Below are 22,235 nucleotides of genomic sequence, written 5' to 3' on the forward strand. Positions count from 1 at the left end.
AAACGTTGAAGAAATTAAGCACTCGCCGTCAACATCATCGCTAATTATCGTCACTCAAAGCAACCAGCATAGAAAGCTTCGCTTACATCGATTCCTACAGTGCGTGAGGTCTGCATAAAATTTTAGCATTTTCCAAGATGTGCACAACCGTGTGCGGTAAAACCAGGGAACTTTCCGAACAGCGACGACGCGATGGACCTGCCGTATCCACAGGCGCGGATCAACTCGCTGTGAATCCTAACAAATAAAGGGATTGTTCTCGGCACTTTTTAGCAGGTACGTGTGTATGTGCCGCTACGTTTTGAAGAAATTGTTCAGTCCAACGCTTTAGTGAGCTGTGCCATAAATGCACTGGACATGTGCCGCTGCAGGTGTGCGGCAAGCGAAGGAACATATAGCGTTCGCACGCATCGGTGCGCCACGCCTCTCGTCTCGGAGTCCACGCGGGGATTTCTTGGCAGCGCCACTAGGTGGCCCAGCGTGTCCAGAAAGAAGCGCGAGAGAGGAGTCCGGTTGCCGCCTGACGCGTTTCTCGGCGTTCGCACGCATCAGCGCGCCATGCATTTCGAAGGCCACGCGCACAGAATTCGCGGCGGTGCCGCTGGATGTCGCCGTATGTTCTTAGGAAATCGCGGAAGAGGAGTTCCGCTGCAGTACACGCCTCATACATAAGGCGTTTCGATGGTGGCAATAGGTTGTGTCGCTGTTTTGCTTCAATGTTAAATACGCGCATTAGAGACGGCCGTCATCGTGAGGTGGTTTCTGCCGTATCTTTTTTTAGAGAAAGACGAAGGTAAGCCTGTACCATCTTTCTTTTTTTATTGCGGTAGCAATTACCGTGTCTACTCGTGTAATGACTGCACCCTTGCAAAAGCCGCACCCAGAACTTAGTGAAAAAATCCCCCACTATATATTTAAGAATTATCCATGTACAAGCCACACCCTTGATTGTTGAGGAGGTCGGCAGTGTTACCTTTTGCATGGCGCGAGAATTCCGAAGCTTTCTTTTTTTAAATCAGTGCCAAAACAAGGCAGCCGTGTCCAGTTTTCGGCGCTCCCAGGTAGCAAAAGCACAGCCTCCGAGATTTAGCGGCTGCCTCCGAGGCGCTGCCGTCGCTGGTCTATGGGACATCACCATTTATTCCAGCCGGCAGGTGACGCGCTAGGGGAATAGCCAAAGAGGGACCTTAATGGCCAAGAATAGCCAGAGCCACTACAAGCGAATTCAATAGTAGTTCAATAAAGGCAAGTACCACCGAGAATATTTACGAAAAAATGTCTTTTTCACCCCAAAGCTTGAAAAAAAAAAACTGTGGCCATTGCTCGAGTACATACAATATATGGACACTCCAGCACTCTAAAAGAAAGTTTACACCCATTGGGGCTTGTCCCCGAACAATAATAGTCGCCTGCCTTGCTTGCGTTTCCTCTCTTGAAAACTCGGCGCTCGCTACTTTCCTGTCGAGAATGCTGTGTCAAGCTGATAACGCGCAAGCCGTTCGGGATATAGGAAGTACCGGGCTCGCAGCGTTAAAGAAAGGAAATGCGAACAAGTGATATGACGATTATCGTTTGTGGACAAAATACAACTCAAAGGGTGTAAACATTTTTTAGAGTGAGTGAGGCGCATTTCTGCCGTCACCTTGATGTCGCGTATCTAAATTCCAAGGGCGATAACATCGTCGCCGCGCGCTGCTTGTGCCAGTGAAAGCGTGCGAGGGTTAGCCGGCGATGGCGGCTCAATTTCGTGCGCGCGAGGGATGAAAGAGGGGAGGAAGCGCGCCGGCTTCCGTCGCGCGCAAGACAACGAGGTGAGGGAGGAGGGCGTTCCTCTCCGGCGGCAGCTGCGTGTGGCGCGGCCGCGCGGACCCCATCTCGAAAGCGATCTGCGATGGGGACGCAGTGTGCCGAGTGCTGATGGCGTCGTGTGTACTGTGTTTTCGCCGCTTATAGGCCGTTTTACTGAGGGCGCTCCATTTTGCGACCACAGCGCCGTCTATCGTCCGGCGCCATGCTGGTATGTGGGATGGCGCTGGAGGTTCCACGGCGAACGTGCCGTTGACAAGTGGCAAGTTTTCGCGCTTTCCCGTGAGGTGTAAACAAGCTGTTTGGATTGAAAAACTTAGCGTGTCGTCACTAAGCTTTTAGCTTCGATATAGCCGCAATATCGAACGGCGACGGGCCTAGAGGCGCTCCCACAGCTTTGCCCACGATAAGAACTGGAGGCGAAGAATTGGAGGAGAATTGAACATTGTCGATGCGTAACGTATGCATGTAACGTGTTATTATTGTATGTCTAGCCTTGAACTTTATTGGGGTATCAATCGATCAAGCGACAACAATCAGAGGTGTCTCTATGTGTCATGCGGTGTGCCGCACAAGCGTACATTCTAATTCAGGTAACTCTGAAGCTCCGAGGAAACACATTTTGCTAGCTTTCGTGCTCCTAAGATTTTTACGGTACGATTTTCTGAGGATTGTTTGTCCCAGGCATCAAGCTTTACAAAATAAAGAACTGTGAAATAACTCTATCGAAAGGGTTGTTTACATGAGTAAAATGAGCTTATGATAGCGGCCGCAAATATGCCACGATCAATTAGACGCACGCGACACGTTGAAAGATTATGCACACTCTTAGGTCTCGAATAGTGCGCCTGCGTGCAAGGGCACCTCGCCTACTCAAGAGAGCTGAAAAATGAGCTTCTCTTTGCAGCAGCAACTTTATTTTCTGCATTAATACAGCGCGCGATGAGCGGCGTCGACAGCTTGCCGGCGAGATTCAGAAGCACGGGGGAGCCCATGTGAACTATAGGGCCGGCCGGCACACGGTAGGCATAGCTTTGGTGACAGAACGGAAAAGAACACACCATTTCTTAGTAGGCGCGTACTGTTTTCATGATGCGTCCTCGGTCAACTTCCACCAGAAAGTTGGTTGCCAGGCATCATAATCTTAGAACACGCTTGAACAGAATAGGTTCAATGTGCGTGCACGAAGAAATAGTTAACGTTATCTCTTCTCAATGGTTGACCGACTCGAATACGCACATATCTATCATATCCCAGTTTGATCATGGGTGCCGGATTCCGAGTTGTTCGCGAAGCGCTCCCTGGGAACAACATCTTCCGAATTTTCTTGTGAGCGCGTGAAACCATGCTTAATTGTTAATTAACTTAGTGAGCGAATGTTTACAACATTAGACAGCCAATAAAACGACGATCCTTACTTCGATAGATGTCTATAATTTGCTATCGCAATCGAAGCTTCGGCTCTTTTAATGCGTTTGCATTAGAAGTGTCCAATTTGATAAAAAGCAACTATATATATACATACATACATACATATATATATATATATATATATATATATATATATATATATATATATATATATATATATATATATATATATATATATATATATATATATATATATATATATATATATATATATATATATATATCGCAGCTGACAGTGATTTGCACCACCGTCAGTTGCACTTCGCTCGTCGTAAAGGCTAGACGCGTGTCGAGTTCCTGAACAACATTTTGCGATGTGGTGAACGCGGTTTGAATCATGGATCCGCGACTTCAAAGAGGCGCGCCTAACGGCACTTCTCTCTCGTTTACCGCGAAATCGCCATTGAATTTTTCTCTTAATCCGGAAGACCTGCCGCAAGGCATGACCTGAAAAGAAACTAACACGATCGGACTCTTTAATTAATTAACCCGTGAGAGGCTGAACGGTCGTTGCTGTACGTATCCTGTAGGGCGGCACACATTTATTCACGAAATACGTTTAGTGAAATACGAGTAAGTTATTTCTACCCCACGTCGAGCGATTCGTCACGGCCTCGTTGCGATTCGTCCTGCCTTCCTCTAAGGAACTTCTGTCGCCCTGCCAGACAGACGCGGAAGAAGCGCATGTAGTACGCAGCTCGAGGAAGAGGCGAGCGGCGAGAGGGAAAGGGGTGAGAGTGGGCAACGTGCGCGTTACGGGTGGCCGCATTGAATAAAGCACTGGCGTGGGTCGTTGATGCGTGAAAAGGGCACGTGCCGGGATCGTCGATTCTCGCACCCGGCGCCACTTGAGCGATCGGTCGTGTTCGCTTATCGAGGCGCCGCGTATTATATTTCACCAGGATCGCGAGCCTCGACTAGGTTCTGTGCGCAACCGTGTCTCCAGGCGCTTTGAGCGACATCTGGAAGACAGTTGTACGCTTGCATTACGCGTGAATGCTACCGACTGGCGCTGTTGCCCACGGGTAACAGCAGTAAGGATGGTTCCACCACTCGGTGCAGGGGTTGAAATCGCAAGCGGTAAGCTACTTAATGTCACCGTATATGTAGTTTTCACGAGTGGTATTCTCAGTCAAGGCGCGGAATGCGGATGGAGCCGACTCTACAGCATTCGACCGGTATTGTGCCGTTGATTAATCGTACGTGCAATGCGTTTAATCTTGCCTATCCGGGCATGGAGGTTAATCTGCATGCTTTCCTATGGGAATTTTTCGCAAATACGCTTCCCGAACGTATATCGTTTAACTGACACATTTTGATGATGGTGGATATGTCGATCGCGTGGCCGGCACTGGTTCCAGTTCCTTAGCAGCTAAGTGTGCCTCTCCATGTTCCCATTCTTTTTTAGTGGTGACTCCGCTGCGTGATGTGATGCACGAGTAAAGGCTAATATAGTTTGATCGCCTATGAGTCGAGTGTGACTTTGCGGTCGGTGTAACGGCCGTCACGCGGTGCACACGTGCTGAGTATATGCTTTACATTTCGCCTGTGTTGTCCGTTCGCGCTATAGCTCATCCATTCGTTGCTGCGAATATCTCGGGGCAAAAGAAAAAGAAACATGGCAGATCCAACGCAAATGCCGGAAGCAAGGTGAAGCAAATCTCAAAATTGAGCAAAATCTCAAAATAAATATTCTCTGCTAAAACACTGCAACACACATGATGCACGCAATTTTAACGCGATAGCGTTCAGGGCCCCGCTTCGCATAAAATCCGGTGTGGGCGCCATTCCGAACCACAACCAGGCAGGCCCTCCGCGTGGCGCAGAGGCGTTAGTGAACTATTATTTATTTATTTTTTATTTATTTATTGATACTGCAATCCCACTTTGGGGATTTTGGCAGGAGGGTACAAATGTTGAAAAGATCACAAAAAGGCAACCGACAAGTACATAGATTCATGAGTAAATAAACTAATATAAACTAAAATAGAAGGCATACGGTAAGTACTAAGTTAGACACCATGTAAACAAGGTAAGTGAAGGCTGTTGAACTTGGGTGTTAGTAGGCTGGTTCCATTCAGTTATTGTCCGCGGAAAGAAAGAGTATCTAAAGGAGTTGTTACGCGTGCGAAACGGAGCAATTGTTAATTGGTGTCTTTGTCTAGTGGCATACCCGGATGAAAAGGTTATTACGTCTGAAGTGTCTAATTTATAGTGCCCCTTTACAATCTGATACATAAATTTTAGCCTAGATGACCGGTTTCTTTGGGTTATTTGTGGCAACTGGGCTCTGGTTAAAAGGGCAGAAACAGAAGAACGTCCAAAGCTGTTATATATATGAATCGCACACCCTTTTTCTGTACGCTTTCAATCTTGTTAGTATTGGTCCTAGTGAAGGGGTCCCAGAATATGGCTGCATAATCTAATGATGGGAGAATAAGCGCTTTATATGCGGTCATGCGGACATCAGGAGTAGTAAATTTTAAAGCTGTTCGTAAAAAGAACAACTTACAGTTTGCATTTCTTACGACCTAATCAATGTGTTTAGTCCAGTCTAAGTTACTTGTTACCCAGAGGCCGAGGTATTTGTAATGAGGTATTTCGTGAAGAACACTGCTGTTGATAGAATAGGCAAAGGTTAATGGTCTTTTTTTGTGAGTAACTCTCATGAAGACTGTTTTTTTATAGTTTATACACATTTGTCATATATCACACAACTGAACAATTTTGTTGAGTGTATCATTTAAAAGAATTTGGTCAGCTGTGCTGTTCACTTCCGTGTAAATCACGCAGTCATCGGCATACAATCGTATTTTGACAGGAATGTTGCAGACAATATCATTAATAAACAAAAGAAAAAGAAGGGGTCCAAGCACAGATCCGTGAGGAACGCCTGAGTTCACACTAACAATTTCCGAAGTTTCTCCATTAAAGACAACAAACTGTTTTCGATTGTTAATGTATGCGGCAATCCAGTTTAAAAGTTGCTGGTTATTCAATAGTTTCCCTAATTTGTGCAATAACTTCTTATGAGAGACTTTATCAAAAGCTTTATTAAAGTCCATAAAAATTAGATCGGTTTGTTTGCAAAATTCTGCAAGCAGGCAAGGAGAACGTACCTAACGACCTAATTAGGATAATATGGGCACCCGCTCATAGTGGACTCACAGGGAACGAGATCGCCAATGAGGTCGCCCGAGGACTCACACACCGGGCCCCAGCGCAGGCAGATTACTTCCTGTCCAAAAAGCGAGAGTTAACCACATACAGAGAAGTTCTAGAACACTACAGAATGGGGAGGAGAACTCTGCCTCCCCCCCATAGATCTCTCACAAAGCAGGAAGAGGTAATATGGCGAAAACTGCAGACAGGTACCTTCCCAAACCCGTATATTCTGCACAAATGGCATCCTGAGGTGCACTCTCCAAAATGTAAAAACTGTGAAGGCATAGCAACGCTAAATCACATGCTTTGGGCTTGCCCAGCCCTAAACGGCCTACATGGAAACAGAGAGTCATGGGAATCCTCCCTCCATAGCCAGGAAGAGCAAGCCCAAAAACAGGCCATCCGTCAAGCCCAGGCCGCCGCCGGAAGCCAACTGATTCCGGCCGACGTCTAGGGGGGAGGTAGACGGTGATAGGGAGAGCTGCGTCTCACCCGATCACCCATACTCTCTGACGGGTGTAAATAAAGTGCTATCTCTCTCTCTCTCTTCCGTTATTAATTGAAAGTGCAAAGTCATGTATAGTTTCTGCTAGCTGGGTACACGTAGAATAACCTTGTCGAAATCCATGTTGATGCTTTGTTAAAATATGATGTTTGTCAAGAAACTGCGTTATGTGGTTATGTATAATATGTTCTAAAAGTTTACATGCAGTACAGGTTAAGGAAATCGGACGATAATTCTTTGTAGTCTTTCCTCCCATTCTTATGGACAGGTTTTACTCTGGCGATTCCCCAGTCGTCCGGAACTAATTGAATTTCTCAAAGATGGGTCCGAAAAATTGTAAAGTACAACCTAAGCACAACGTACAGACACGATAACGTCGGATTGTAATTTGAATATACCAGAAAACATAATTCTGTTACGCGTGAACTCAAACCACTTTTCCAGAGTTTCTACCATTCATAGAGCGGCGCGCTGCGCTCGGTTCCTTGCAACAACACCACACAGATGGCGCTCGCCTCCGCGCATGCGCGGCTCATGCAAGAGGCCGCGTTTCTACCAGAAAGCTCGCCCGTTCGCCTTCGCGCATAGCGTTCGCCGCCAGCGTTTTTCGGTAAACATTACAGTTACATAAACTGCAGTTTCCGGAAAGCGTGAGAAGCAGTCGGGGATCTTTGAATGCTATCGCGTTCCACTCTTAAAGGCGAAGCTTAAGCGTCCTCCAAATTTTTATTTCCAAGTATACGCGCACAAGAAACTGCTCACGTTCTTCCCCCATTGCAGAAATATTGTGTCATTTGGTTTAGCGGTAACGTGCATGTAACTGTTCTGATTCTCTCTCTCTCTCTTGATGGTACGGTTTGCCACACAACACAATGCCCCGTGTTTTGCAACTTAGCGAACGCTACGTCTTGCCCGGCCGGCAGGAAGGCAAAACGTGGAAGGAAGGCAAGGCGCCCTTCTACCGTATTTTAGTTTTGGCTGAAGAACATTGGACAACAGAGCATATGCCCTGCGTTGAGCGCCCAAGTTAGCGCCCAAGTTAATTTGGCACTGGCGCATCAGAACTATTACTTCGCTCATTGCAAGGTGGCCCTCTACGCTTAGTCTTGCAATCGCAGTCACAATTACCTATGTGTTGACAGCACGGTGGCGTCCTCTCGCTCCAGGTAAAACCATAACGCTTTATGCAAGTCACTTGCACGTACACCACTGCGGACGTAAGCACCGCCGAAGCGCGGCATCCTTCGGCAGGTCTCCAACCCCGCTCCTACTATTTTCTTCGCGCCCTTCTAATGACGTCACTGAATAAAGAAGGGGGGAAGATGTGTGAGAGAAAGGGTACAGACAACGCTTATCCGGCACATATGGCAGCTCACAGGGCAGAAGGAGCTATAGCGCCAGCTAGCGGAAGGTTCAGCCCGTGAGAGAGGAGGACGGCGGGGGATCGGGCTTCGGAGTCCCGTGGCGCATTTGTGGCAAAGTTGTTGCCCTGCAGAGCGCCGCGAGGACACCGGCAGGCACTGCGACGTCCGCCGAGCACCGAGAACAGACGAGAAGCAGGCTTCGCGTCTCGCGCCTTGGCTGCAAGCGAGAGAGCCCTCGACAACGTAAGGACGCCCGAGTTGCTTTTGCTCTATCGCCAGCGGTGGAGGCAGCGTTTGCGGTGCCTCCACTCCCTTCCTAACCGTGTGCAATAAACGCTTTTGCCCATTGACGTGTGTGCGTGCGTGTGTGCGTGTGCGCTTCAAAAATAACCAGCGGCAACGCTTCGGCGGAGACGCCGTCTCGGCGGCGGGAACCAAAATAGGAACCGCTCCAGACGTTGTCTTACGTGCGGCGGCCGGCAGTTGTGCCGCTGCTTGAGCAACAAACGCGATGCCGCAGACGAAATCTTGCAGACGATGTACGGTTTCCGCACTACGTGTTTGTATGTTTGCGGCAGCGACGGCCAGTCGCTGCCACGTCAGCGATAGTGTCCATTCGATTCTGTGCGGAGTTCTTTACGAGATCTGTGGGGGCAGTTCGCGTTCAGCAATGCTCATCGCACAATGACGCCCGCATAAATCGAATCGGCCCGCGCTGGCAGGGTTGGTTCCGCTGACGTCCGCTTTCGTTGGCCGCTTTCAATGTCCGCTTCCCGTTCGGCACGCAAGAAAAGCACGTGCTGCAGTGCGTACTTCCGATCGTCTTGTTCTGGAATGTCGTCTATGTAGCCGGTCATATGAGGTAGGACCGGGCAAATAATAGAGCCTCGTGGAAAAAAAGAAGCTCGCCAATAACTGTGACGTAGTGTCACAAGGGACGCCGCTGCTGGCAGCTGAACAATAACAGTCACCGATTCTTTTTCTTGGTGTCAGACGTGCAGTTTACTCTACAGGCCTTGCTGAAATTTGCTGGAATTTTCCCCGGGCTCACGTTTATGCATTTATTGATCATTAGTTGTGGTGTAACAGTTTTCTAGACGAACTTTTTAAGCGATGGCTTCTCCATATTCAGTTGTGCTCAGTGGGGAAGTAATTGAGCAGCTATTAAACCAACACGAACTGGGCGTTCCTGTTCCGTTTCAGTGGTGTCACTGTCGACATGCCAGCACTACCGTTTCGTAAGAAGACGCGCTGCCCGGTTATGGATGTGGTACAGTCGGTGTTACCTAGCTAGTTATGACACGTATAAGCGCAGCAGAATAGCGTTGCACTGGCATCGGTAAATCCCCGGGGCAGAATTCACAAAACTTCTCGTTCGTAACCGTTATTTGCCACTGGCTAGCCGGCTTTGCTAATATGTCCAGCATCAGGATTGGCGGAAATTTTCGCTTACGAAAAATTCTAGCGGAAGAGGTACTTGTGAATACGGGCCCTGGAGTAACGCAATGCAAGGAAAAAAACCGGGTAGAGTTGTGCGGCCAGCAAAAGACGGTTGATGCGCTGTGTCGAGCTGGTGCTCAAAGTACCTTTCTGTTAGAGGCAAAATATAGGCAAATAATGTTTTAGACGTTAAATAAAACACCAACGTCATTGCCAACGTCTAAATTACAAACATTGTCAAGCAAGGCACCAAGAACTTGAGTTTAACAAGACAACAGCGACGTTAGCACGCGTCACTTTCGGACGGAACGAATGAATTTGAGACGCATGAACGTCGATTTTTTCGTGGATTCAGACAATAATTAAATTGCTCGTTGTCATGCTGTAGGCATTGCTTTTATGAATCACTAATATAGATAAATGCTTCATTTAGGCAGCGACACCTGCTGAAATAAATGGTTTTGTGCGTGCGCGCGTTATCTTCTGTGTTTATGTGAGACTGTTTTACGTAACGCTCGGATGCAGGCTGCAGTTACAGGTAAGCTTGCTCTGCACTCACCTTGTTACCCCGCTTTCTACACGCTATAGAAACAGATTCCAGCGAACAGCTATTTCGCTCAAATATGGCGGCTAACCAACATTTTCGAGTCATCTACTAAGGGAATAGCTCAAGCTTAAACGAAAAATTGACTACGAGCCCAAGCAAGCTCGCTACATATCGTTGAAAAGTAATGTCGCATAGGAAACCCCTGCTGAGTGATGTCCATAACGTAAGAGCGCACATCCAATTATTTACCTCCTCAACCCTGTCTGTCTGGAGGTCTGTCGGCGGCGGCTGCTGTGAATCCTGCCCACGCGTCACCCACGCGCTGCCTCACGCTATCTCCCGAGTAGCGAGGCAGTCGCGCCACACTTGGCTCCGTTTGCAATGCGCCGCACGAGACTGATTGCCCGTGCGAGCTACGCTGCTCACAGCGTTCTTTTGCTGACATTAATCGTGTACCTATATATAATAACAATACAAAATACTGATACGCGAAATAAAAACACGTATAGAGCTGCGCTCAAATGTCGCGTTAGGGAGTGTCGTGATCATCGGTGTTTTTTTTATAAATATATATCACATATTTACTTCTCGTGATGTGCGTACCTCACAACTATTTGTCAATATAATGGTGCCCGTTCACTGCTTAGAGCCTGATAACTGTTTTACGAACTACGTCAAACAGTCTTTGAAAACTGCTATTTAGGCTGTCTTGCTGAAAGTTGGTATTACGAACTAGAGACCCACCATTTAGGTGCTCTCCGTGGCCTTTGTGCGCGCTTACTGTGCAAAATGAACGAGCAAATTACTTCGGTGGCACTTCAAAAAACTTGATATCTGAGCTTCGCGATCAAATCTTTCAACCACCGTCATCGCCTACTCTGGTGCCCGGGACACACGGGGGTAGAAGGGAACGAACAGGCTAAGGCGTTAGCTCGATGGTGTACCAACTGAGCGACGGCGTCTTCTTCTAACCCTGATCCCTCGCACTATGCCTGTCAAATCCCATCAATTTAAATGCCAGAGACATCCTTTCTCATCAGCGCGAAGTCCGCAGAAAATACCCACCGCCTCACCCGCAACTTAGCGGAGAAGAGGCCGCCGATTGGCGCAAAATACAGACTGGGGTATTCCCTCATCTAAAACTGCTAAACGCGATAGTTATAGGGCCAACTGCCCTTGGTGCGGTGGCATGCCCACCCTAATACATGTAGCCTGGAAGAGCACTAAGCGCCATCATGAGCCAAATAGCAATGACACAATGTAGCAATGGGAGGCACAGCTTGCCCATGCCGACTTGCCAGGACAAAAGCCCTGTATTAGCCAGGTCAGGCAGGCGGCAGAGACCTGTGGGGCCCTGGAGTGGGGGGCTCCGACCAACCTTCCTTAAAGTCTCTTCCTGTCAAATAAAGTTGATATATATATCAAATGATATGTTTGCCGCTAAAATACGAAACAAAAACGACCCGTGCATCCCACCCGGATTGTTGCTTTTGTTTCCTGTCTTACGTGTGTTTCTAGCGGTAAACGGGGCCTTTAGTTCTTTGTTGTTGTGTGACATCACCAGTTAGTGTATCCCATAACCAAGAGAAATGGATCCCGCGTATGGCATGGTTGTTCCGAACTGATGTTGAGTCGCATCGCGCATTTTAGTGCGCTTCGAAATTCGCGTGCGCTGGCCTATTCGCATTCCGCCATGGCATCGTCAAGGCTGCTGTGACAGCAGCTGGGAAATAATCCTGTAATTTCGTGCTCGACCACGCAGTGTCGCAGCCAATAAAGTGACTGGGGCGGCTAGCCCGCACTTTCAAGGCGAGATGCAGTCATTCAGTTATATGCATGCAAGTGGCGGAACTTCATTGATGCTTTTTCTCTGCACTGACGTGACCCTTCACTGGTGGCCACTTGTGGCCCGACCTGAGCTTCCGTCACGCCTTTTTCATTTGGCATTTCATTTACCTACACTTTAGGAGCCTCAAACTATATCTGTCCATCCCCCTGTTCTCGTTTCATGTGCCTCCGAAGCAAGATATTTGTGAAAGGTCGTTCTCAATTTCATGACGAGAAAACCAGTCGGCTCAGCACTGTCACTCGAACGAAGACCGGTAGAATGGGAGAATTGCTAATGTAAACCGTTTCTCTAGCTCTGTGTAATACATAAACAATTGTAAGGCGTTAGCGTGATTGCGTTATGCGTTGATAGGTTCTTTCCCGGCGGCCCGGATCTTGTCACTGCTTTAAATAGTATTGACGACTAGCGTAAGTGGAATATACTATCAAACTACACCCTTACTAACGCCTAAATCTTCATAACATTTTCTGTTCTACCAACTCTTTGCCAGTGTCTTTTTCTCTTTTTTTCTGGCCTTTACGAGACAGTAGGAATTGCAGTGGTGCACCAGGAGACTCGAAAACATAACGCAGTATGCGTACTTGCAACCGCTCTCTGCCTCTTTTCTCGCAACTTCTGAGGAAGCACATTCAGGGAACTTTCTCAACTCCGAAGCACCACGCGACAACGTGCTGCCGGCGATGACTGCTCTGAAAAACAAGCGTTTGTAAAATAATGTTGACACCTCTCTCGGCAGAGTGCGTAGATGCGTAGGCTTGTCTCAATACTGGATTCTCAGAAACCATGCGCGACCTACAAGGTGTCTGAAAAGTCAGTGCCGTTAGGGCCACGAGGCCGGCAAGGTTTCCCACCCCGGCATCCAGACAGTGCGTCAACTGTGTGCTACTCTACACGCGATGTTTTCTATCCAAATTTACGTTTTGGTTGGCACTTGTCTAGCACTGTCCCGTTGGTCAGAACTTCGTGCACAACTGCTGAATATCGGGAGAAACGGGGGTCACAAGAGAGAGAGAGAGAGAGAGAGAGAGAGAGAGAGAGAGAGAGAGAGAGAGAATTGAACGCAGGAAGTCTACCTCCTTCCATGTATTTGTCTCTGCTCTCGAAGCGCGCGTACGTCAGCACGAAGGAAAGAACGCGTCTGGGCGACCACACGATACGCTTGAAGGTGTGGAAATGCAGCACACGAAAACGATAACTACGTATTTCCGCTCTTTTCCATTTCCTTTATTTTTCCTACTTTTCTTTTTGTGTCCCAAAATTCTCTCTTTCGCATGGCACTCTAAAAATAAGCGCCGAAGGACAGTTTTTCCTGAGGCTAAGTAGGACACCACCCTTCCCCCTTTTGCACCACCCCTATACAGCTACTGCCGATGCGAGCGTCAGGATTGACACGGGAGAAGGGTCTCTGCAAGACGCGCCAAACTTATGACGTGGTTGCCGGGAGCTCGCGGAGAGCCTGCACCCCCCACGTGGTCGTTGCGCTTGCGGAGGGCAAACTAGCTGATGCAAGTGTACACACAGACGACCAGATGGATGGATGTATGAGTGAGGGTAGGTTGGATGTCGTGGCACAGGCGGAATTCCTTGCTTTACGAGTCGTCTGAAGTTATGCACGCAATGCAGTATGAGTTTGAGTGTGGCTACCATGGGCTGTTAAAGCGCGCATTTCCTTTTTTTTTTACTGTTAGGATAATAGGCGGATGTATATATACGGGTGATGTATAAATGACTGTTGCAATTGATTGATTTAATGACTGACAGAGTGACATGTAGTTAGGTATATCTGTTTCTGCAGTCAAGAACGCCATTCGACGTCGTCCTTCAAGTAATAGAATGCAGGGCTGTGATAACGTAACGATGCCATTACAATGCAACTTCTTTTCGCGCTTCGTCAGTGGTCCCAGCGGCATTCCGCTTACGTCATCACCACGACCTGCCGGCCGTGAACGGTTGGACGACAGGAATGGAATAAAATCAAACGAAAGGAAGCATTAAATTACGTAGATGTAGAGCCTAGATGTTAGTGGCGCATGCCCAGTCCGGATGATTAGGTGCCGGCCCTGCTTTCGCCTGTCTGTGTCATTCAGTCGTCGTCCTTTACCAAAGACTCTTCCTCAAATTGAATTATGGGGTTGTACGTGCCAAAACCACGATCTGATTATGAGGCACTCCGCAGTGAGGGACTACGGAATAATTTGGACGACCTGGATTTTTTTTTTAAGGTGCACCTAGATCTAAGTACACGGGTGCTTCCGCATTTCGCCCCCATCAAAATGCGGCCGCCGTGGCCGGGATTCGATCCCGCGACCTCGTGCTTAGCAGCCCAGCACCATAGCGACTAAGCAACCAGGGCGGGTACCAAAGACTCTTCTTATAGTTGGGCAGAACAGGTGAACATACCGGCATAGGCAAATCTGGGTCCGTAATTCACGAAACTTCTCTTACGTATAAGAGGGCGTTTTCTCTTCATCCATATGTTCAGGCTTCCGCCGGCCATAATAGCAATCGGCGTGTAAAGTAGTCGACCACCGCGCCGATAGCCCACTGCGGACGTCACTTGCGAAAAAGAAATTTTACGGATACGGGCAGAGGGTCTAGGACTAAGGCTAGAAGGGATCAATCGTCACTTACAACGCATACACAGACGAGGGACAAAAAGGACGACGAAGACAAGCGCTGACTTCCAACTGATTTTTCTTTTGAGAAACAAGCATATATGTACTGAAGATAACAAGGCAAAAGCGCCCCCTCAAAGCATCAACCCGATATGAGTGTGCATTCAAAATTCATGACCTAAGATGAACGAGAGCACATGTGCGACCTCAGAAAAACCAGTTCATTGTCTGTTAATGCAATTGATGGCTTACTAACTGAGCCACCATCGGCAATCGCTACTGCTTCAGTGATAAGTTTGGTGCATTATTTAGAATGCCTAGCTAAGGTAGTAGCTTCTTCAAAAAGCGGGATACAGCCGCATTGTGCGCAATGAACACCTAGAAACCTTTCCCGCCCTTTGCGCACTTTATTGCTGGGTTCTTGTAACCTAACTTTAAGACATCTACCTGTCTGCCCTATATAAGACCGACCGCATTTCAGAGGTATCTTATACACAACACCTTTCGAACAAACTGTATACTTTTTCCTATGATTAATACTGCAAATCATACAGGTAGATGTCTTAACGTTAGGTTACAAGAACACAGTAATAAAGTGCGCAAAGGGTGGGAAGGGTTTCTAGGTGTTCATTGCGCACAATGCGGCTGTAGTCCGCTTTTTGAAGAAACCACTATCTTAGCTAGGCATTCTAATGAATGCACCAGACACACCACACAGAAACAGAAGCGATTGCCGATGGTGACTCAGTAAGCCATCAATTGCATTAACAGACAAAGAACTGTTTTTTCTGAGGTCGCACATGTGCTCTTGTTCATCTTAGGTCATGGATTTTGAATGCATACTCATGTCGGGTTGATGCTTTGTAGGGGGCGCTTTTGTCTTGTTGTCTCAGTACATATATGCTTGTTTCTCAAAAGAAAATTGAGTTGAAAATCAGCGCTTGTCTTCGTCGTCCTCTTTGTCCCTCGTCTGTGTATGCGCTGTAAGTGACGATTGATACCATGGAATACCAACTAGCCCGTACCCAAACCTTGCTTTAGAAGCGACAACTCCCTTGCCGATATCTAAGTCGAACGGTTACAGTTTGCTATTCCTGGTTACGTGTCCGTCTTTCTTCATTACGTCATCGTGCAAGGGTAGTCGGTGAGCATAATTTTTGGGTGACCAGGAATGGTGTTCGTGATGCTGTCAAGTTCGGCCACATATTCAAATTCGCCTCTTGTCGGCTCTTATTGCCTGACAGGGTGACTGCTGCATCTCTGGTTGGCTCGAAACGCGAAGATGGCGGCATTTGACAGTGTCGAGAATGCCACTCCCGCTTGTCCTCATTTTCATCTTTCGCGTCTCTCTGTGCCACGAACAGAGGAATACGCGGTGCATTCTGAGATCTCGTCATTTCTGGTTTATCGCAGAGCGTCACGTGAGAAGAGCCAGACAGTAGCGGCGCGGCCATGGCTGACCAGGAAGACGAAGGCAAAGGGAGTGCCAAAAAGGAGGTCCGCGTGTTCGGTCGACCCGAGCTGGCGTCCAAGGTAGCCATGTTCCAGCAGAAGGCCGAAGATCACGATCGCCGGCAGAAGGACAATCCTTTCTCGGAACGCTGGGATGGATCCACCTCCAGCGCCCTGTCCAAAGACGACCCCCGGTGAGTGCCGTCTGTCAGTTCGGATCCAGTTGAGTCACCCACACGTGACGAAAACGAGACTTTACGTAGCACCTTAGCAGACGACGCTCGTACCTGGAGGTAATACCTGGCGTGGCGCACAACACTTCGCCTGAGATATTTTTCACACGTGCCGCAGGAGCCGTTGAATCTCTGAGGCCATACAGAGGGACCGCGCTGATTCCCAACGTTCTTAGTCCTGCGTCATTTCCGGCGACTGGTAATGGCGGCGTTCCTTCCCGTTTCGGTATCGAAAATGTCTCTCTTCTTCTGCGAGTTTTTCGTGACGCATCTAGTCGTATTTAAAACGTAAAATTATGCGTGTACTCTTCTCTATATATCTACGTTATCTAAAGCTAGGTTATTTATACGGCCGAAAATTTTGTTGCAGTTGGCTTTTAAAACTTTTCTTCTTCGCTGTTCGCCGCTTTGAATAATAATCTCTTCCGGGTAACTTTTGGAAATTTGGTCACGCCTATCGACCTTGCTTTTCGTGAAAGAAACTCTTGTGTGTGTGTCGATACCGAAATAACAGCGTGAAAAAAAAAGATTTAGTAGAAAACAGGAGCAGAAGCTATACGAAACTTGTATTCGTACTCCGTATGGTGCCGTCGCCGTCTAAAGCCAAATGATGTCGACATAGGCTCATAAATGCTCGCCATTTAGGATTGCGCGGATCTACATTTATATGGGCCCCGATTTTGAGAATGCGACGATGTATCGGAAAACATGAGTCGGAACCGTGCTGACAACTACGTGATATTAAATGTGCTGGTGCAAGCTCAGGCTGGCGCCAGCACTGCGTACAGGGTGACGTCGATGGCAAACTGGCGGCGGGGCCATACGCAGCGGCCGCCAAACTTTTGCGCCAGCCCCCTCGCTCCCCTCTTTCCGTTGCCTTACGCGCGACGGAACACGGCGCGCTTTCTCCCTACTTTTCTCCCTTGCGCGCGCGCGTGATTAATCCGCCATCGTTGGCTCACCGTGCCACGCTTTCACTCGCACATACAGCAGACGGCACGGGGCGACGATGTTATCGTCCTTGGACTTTATACGTATCATCACGGCGACGGCAGAAGTGCGCCTGGAGTGTCCACATAATTGCTGTCGCAATAATATGCTGACGCGTCCGGTATAGGAAGGCCACGGAAGTGACAGGGCATATTGAATAACAGACGCGCGCTCTTGATATCAACGCTTGCTAAAGCTCGACACATCTAGCCCAGCTCTGCCCATGGTCATACTCGTTCCGAGCAGCGCGCATAGCACGCCGCTGGTGTCGTCAGCTCGGAAGCTGGACACACGTGCCTCCATATGGGCGGTGAATTCGCTGAAGCAAGATTGGCACTCGTGTTACTGAAAATTGTTTCCTCCGCCCGCTGTAGGTTGCGTGTTACGTTGGCACGCGATGTTTCCGCGCTAGTCACCCATGTAGAGGCTAACGACGCTCAATTTGCCTTGTTCCCGAGTTTTGTATGATGTCGATTTCGTCCTACTTACTTACTCGCTCCTCCACTATAGGTCATCCTCTGCGACGAAGTTCGCTGTCTCCCCTCTCGTGTGCGTCTGCTTGCAGGTACGGCCACCCCGAGGAAGGCTCGAAGACCGACAAGCGCGGCCAGCAGGCCGGTCAGCTGATTAGCAGCGAGGTCCGCATACTGTGCGAGAACCTGCACGAGTTCGGTACCGAGCAGCCAGACGGAACGCGGGCTATCACGTTCGGCGAGCTCTTCCAGGTAGGTCTTCTCGCGAGCGGCAATTTCGAGCGATTCTTTGTTTTAATCCCTTGTATATTTATTGTGATAGCGTTAAGCCCCATGTCGCAGAAAATCTGGTGTAGGCGTCGGCGGAGTTTTTCTGTGGGCGAAAAGTACCGTATATATTTAGGTGGTATGCAGTGCTGGGCAGTATCGAAGATACATTATCTTTGATATTATCTTACATACTCTTTGGGCATCTTGTATCTGTATCATGATACTTCTGACAAGACGTGTATCAGTATCAGCATTTTCAATACGTGAAAGAATGTATCGTGTATCTTAAGATATAAAACGCTGGGGGGGGGGGGGGATATATCAACATCACCGTGCGAAACTATAAACCTTAGCTGAATTCCGCTTCTCAAGCTGATACTGTTGCGACTAAGCCGGCTGAATATAACTAAATGTAGCGACATTCTAGTATCTCTCCGCCAGTGCCCCTCAGTGAGGACTGGCGATGCGGTCAGGATGAGATAAGTAGAATAGGAGAGCTCATTGCAGCTTTTTATGCTCTCTATATACACGATGCATCACAGAAAATGTCGTTACCAGGGTTGTTGCTACTGTGCACTTATCCGGTGATCCGGTATTGCCTAAATGGTAGCACGTTCACGGACAAGGTAAATGTCCACAGCGGTATTTGCGCTATCGACCAGAGGCTTCTTATTAACGTGCTTGTAGTTAGATGGCGACGCGCTAGCTGGTCGGCAAGCAGAGCAGCGAGTCCCATCAATTACAAAAGCGACAAGGAAACACCGCTGACAGCACAGCGTATAAAGAGCTTCCGTTTGAAGCAGCTAAAGCAACCCCAATAAATTGTCTCGAAACGAAAATATTATACTTTGAGCAAGTAAGAAAAATATTGAGTTCCCTTAAGCTTCGCCTTTCAGAGTGGGACGCGATAGCATTCAAAGATCCCTGACTGCTTCTCACGCTTTCCGGCAACTGCAGCTTATGTAACCGTGATGTTTACCGGAAAACGCTAGCGGCGAACGCTATGCACGAGAGCGAGCTTTCTGGTAGAAACGCGGCCTCCTGCGTGGGCCGATCCCGGAGGTAGTGCACAGACGTGCCAGAAAAATTACATATTTGCACGTTTCTGTTATTGTTTCGCGCTTTTAATATTTAAGACTGAGAAGATTTAACATAAGAGGCATGCGCTGTCTGTGTTTTGTTTCATGACATTTGTTTGTGAGCCGTCATCCTCAAAATTCCGGGGAATAACTTTGTTAAGAATGTAAAGCCAGGTAGCATGAACTTTAGTGAAAGGACGGGTGTCACAATATGAGCCGCATGTACAGCATGTCATATAGTAAGGCGTGGTACATACACATGTACCTAAATATATACGGAAATCTTCGGTCACGGACATCTCCGACGACATCGAGACCGGCTTTCCTGCCACACGGGGCCCTTAACGCTATCGCCTCAAAATTTTTGGTATAATAACAGACATTTCATTCAAATAAAACAAGGTTGGTCGGGGTTAAGAAATTTCCAAGCAAACATTCTTGTGCATACGCGTTTGCTGCTACACTACATATATCTATATTAAGAATATTGCGAATGTATCAAGGTATCTTTAAATACAAATGGAAAGTATCCTATTGGATACAATAATTGCGGCAGTATCTTGTATCTGTATCTCAAATACATGTTTCCCGAGTATTTTGTATCGTATAGTGATACAATTGCAACGTTTCTTTGCCCAGCCCCAGTTACGTTTGCATGAGATGTCTGTTAGTCTTTTCTTTTTGTCTTTTTTGCTCAACGTATAATGTTTCCATTCTGAAACAAATTATTGGGGTTGGTTTAGCTGTTCGCCATGGAACGCTGCTTTGTCAGAGGTTCCTGCTCGTCGCTTTTGTAATTGATGGGAGTCGCTGCTCTGCTTAACGACCAGCGAGCAGATCGCCATCCAATTACAATAATGTCAGTGTGAAGCCACAGCGCGACGACGCAAATTCAGCTGCGGCGTATTCCTTTGTCTGTAAACGTATTGCAGTTTGCGCAATGCCGGATCACCGGAAAGGTATACAGCAGCAACAACACTGGTAGCGAAATTTTTTTTTTTGCTACGCATCGCGTATACAGAGAGCACATAAAGATGCAATGACATTTCACATTCTACTTATCTGCTGGTCCCAAAGCGTTCGTTAGCCACGTATTGACACCGCACGCATTCTCGCATGCGACACAGTACGGTGGGATTTGCAGTGTGGTACGGATGTACAGTACGGCTATACGAGCAAGTATAATGACATCAAACCAACTAAAAGCAAGAAAATCAAGAAAATAGAGGGTCGGCTACGCGCAGACGTTCGTGCTCGTTTGCGCAGAGACGGCTCGAGCGTGACAACGTGACTCAGCTTCACCAATAGGGACGCGCGGACCTCATCGCCTGCCCTCTCTGGAGGGCGCTGGCGGAAAGATAAAAAAAACGTCGCTGCCTTTATTTTTATTCAGGTGGCTTAGTGGCAGCAGTATCAGCTTGAGGCGCGAAGTTAAATTAAATTATGGGGTTTTACGTGCCAAAACCACTTTCTGATTATGAGGCACGCCGTAGTGGAGGACTCCGGAAATTTCGACCACCTGGGGTTCTTTAACGTGCACCTAAATCTAAGTACACGGGTGTTTTCGCATTTCGCCTCCATCGAAATGCGGCCGCCGTGGCCGGGATTCGATCCCGCGACCTCGTGCTCAGCAGCCTAACACCATAGCCACTGAGCAACCACGGCGGGTCGCGAAGTTCAGCCAACGTTTATAGTCTCGCACGGTGATGTTGCAATGCGTTTCTCCACGAAGTTCAGGAAGTAATATCTCGAAGCTGGTGCCATCCTGAGAATTCGTTCCAAGTGGATCCACCTTGCGAACTCCACGGCTAGAATGTGTAAATTGCAATATGGACCATAAGGTAATTAGTTAAAAACTTATCTAGCTATTTTCGTTCATTAGTCGATTATGCATTTCAATTTTTTTGTGCAAGTAATGTTCACTTCTTCGAGTAGACCAGCTCATAAACTAGAGCTGCGCTATCTGCCATAGGCAACCTTTAAAATGTTTTAATGTGTTCGGTGAAACACTCCGTATATGGACACAAAGACTCTTTGCTGCTTTGACCCTCCTAATGCTGACGCATCAAAGAAAAAAAATAAAAATAAAGGTAGGTTCATTCACGCGTGTAAATAAGGGTCATTTGCTGGAAGTGCGCCTGACACGCTGTAAACGCTTATCTCGGTGCCGATCCCTCTCGGCGTTTCCTTCGCCCCGCAGCTGTACACGAGCATCTCGAACAAGCTGGTGGGCATCCTGCTGCGGGCGCGCAAGCACGGCCTCGTCGACTTCGAGGGCGAGATGCTGTACCAGAAGCGGGACGACGGCGTCGTCATCCGGCTGCTGCGCCCCATCGCCGACATACACCGCGAGATGGGCCACAACCCGGCGCTGGCGCAGCTGCCCAAGACGGCGCCCGTGCTGCTGGGAGCCAAGACCTCGTAGCCCGAAAAGCGCTGCTCTGCGGCCGCTGCCGGTTGCGGTCGTTCGGACCCCGCAAACGCCGGAGATAATTGACCAGCGAGCTCAGCTGTCAATGCTCTGTGTGTACACGTTTCGTTCGGAAATGCAAAAGAAAAGAGAAACAACGACACTAAAGCGGTAACGATGATTTTTCTTTTCTATGTGGAAAGCATTAAAGGTGCGCTTTTAAAGCTTCCAGCGGTGAAATGTCGCGCAGGTCATTTGGCAGTTGCGTGAAAGCAGTCGAAACAACCAGCGCAACAACTGCAAGGACAGAGGACGAAACTTTTTTTTTTAGAGGTTTCTCAGCGGCCGAGAAGAAAACAATGAAATTTACAGCGCCGTGTCTCCCGTTTCAGATATCGAGCCTGACATAGCGGCACAGCTCTGGTTTCACGTCCGAAAATAAGCAAGGGTTGCTACGACGGCTTTTGTCAGACTCTGGTAGGAGAAAACAGCAAAAAAAAAAAGTAAAAATTGGTGAAGATTGTCAGCCTCACGAAGGTGTAGTTGATATGACAAAAAGCAGAAACAAGGAGACGTAAAAAAATTGATTTGGCAACAGTTCGGGTG

At 48.0% G+C, this 22,235-nt stretch overlaps 1 protein-coding gene across 5 annotated transcripts; it reads left to right on the plus strand.

Moving 5' to 3' along the window:
• Window positions 1-666: 666 nt before the first annotated feature.
• LOC135918752 (actin-binding Rho-activating protein-like) lies at window positions 667-21,869 on the plus strand. Of its 5 annotated transcripts, none has more exons than XM_065452425.2 (4): window positions 667-793; window positions 16,136-16,368; window positions 17,963-18,122; window positions 21,420-21,869. In XM_065452425.2, the coding sequence occupies exons 2-4, from the start codon at window positions 16,175-16,177 to the stop codon at window positions 21,642-21,644; spliced, it is 579 nt and encodes a 192-aa protein (XP_065308497.1). In that variant the 5' UTR covers window positions 667-793; window positions 16,136-16,174; the 3' UTR covers window positions 21,645-21,869. The 5 variants fall into 5 exon arrangements, with proteins under 5 accessions (XP_065308497.1, XP_065308494.1, XP_065308493.1 ...); XM_065452422.1 differs by lacking the exon at window positions 667-793 and adding an exon at window positions 4,181-4,317; XM_065452421.2 differs by lacking the exon at window positions 667-793 and adding an exon at window positions 8,334-8,514.
• The last annotated feature ends 366 nt before the right edge of the window (window positions 21,870-22,235 follow it).

This window comes from Dermacentor albipictus, chromosome 1 (assembly GCF_038994185.2).
Source record: "Dermacentor albipictus isolate Rhodes 1998 colony chromosome 1, USDA_Dalb.pri_finalv2, whole genome shotgun sequence".
NCBI lineage: Eukaryota > Metazoa > Arthropoda > Arachnida > Ixodida > Ixodidae > Dermacentor > Dermacentor albipictus.

Excerpts from the sequence above, each read along its gene's own strand:
- LOC135918752 (XM_065452425.2), top strand. The coding sequence starts at position 16,175 with ATGGCTGACCAGGAAGACGAAGGCAAAGGGAGTGCCAAAAAGGAGGTC. Across the intron at positions 16,369-17,962 it reads CTGTCCAAAGACGACCCCCG|GTACGGCCACCCCGAGGAAG; the intron begins GTGAGTGCCGTC and ends GTCTGCTTGCAG. Across the intron at positions 18,123-21,419 it reads CGTTCGGCGAGCTCTTCCAG|CTGTACACGAGCATCTCGAA; the intron begins GTAGGTCTTCTC and ends TTCGCCCCGCAG.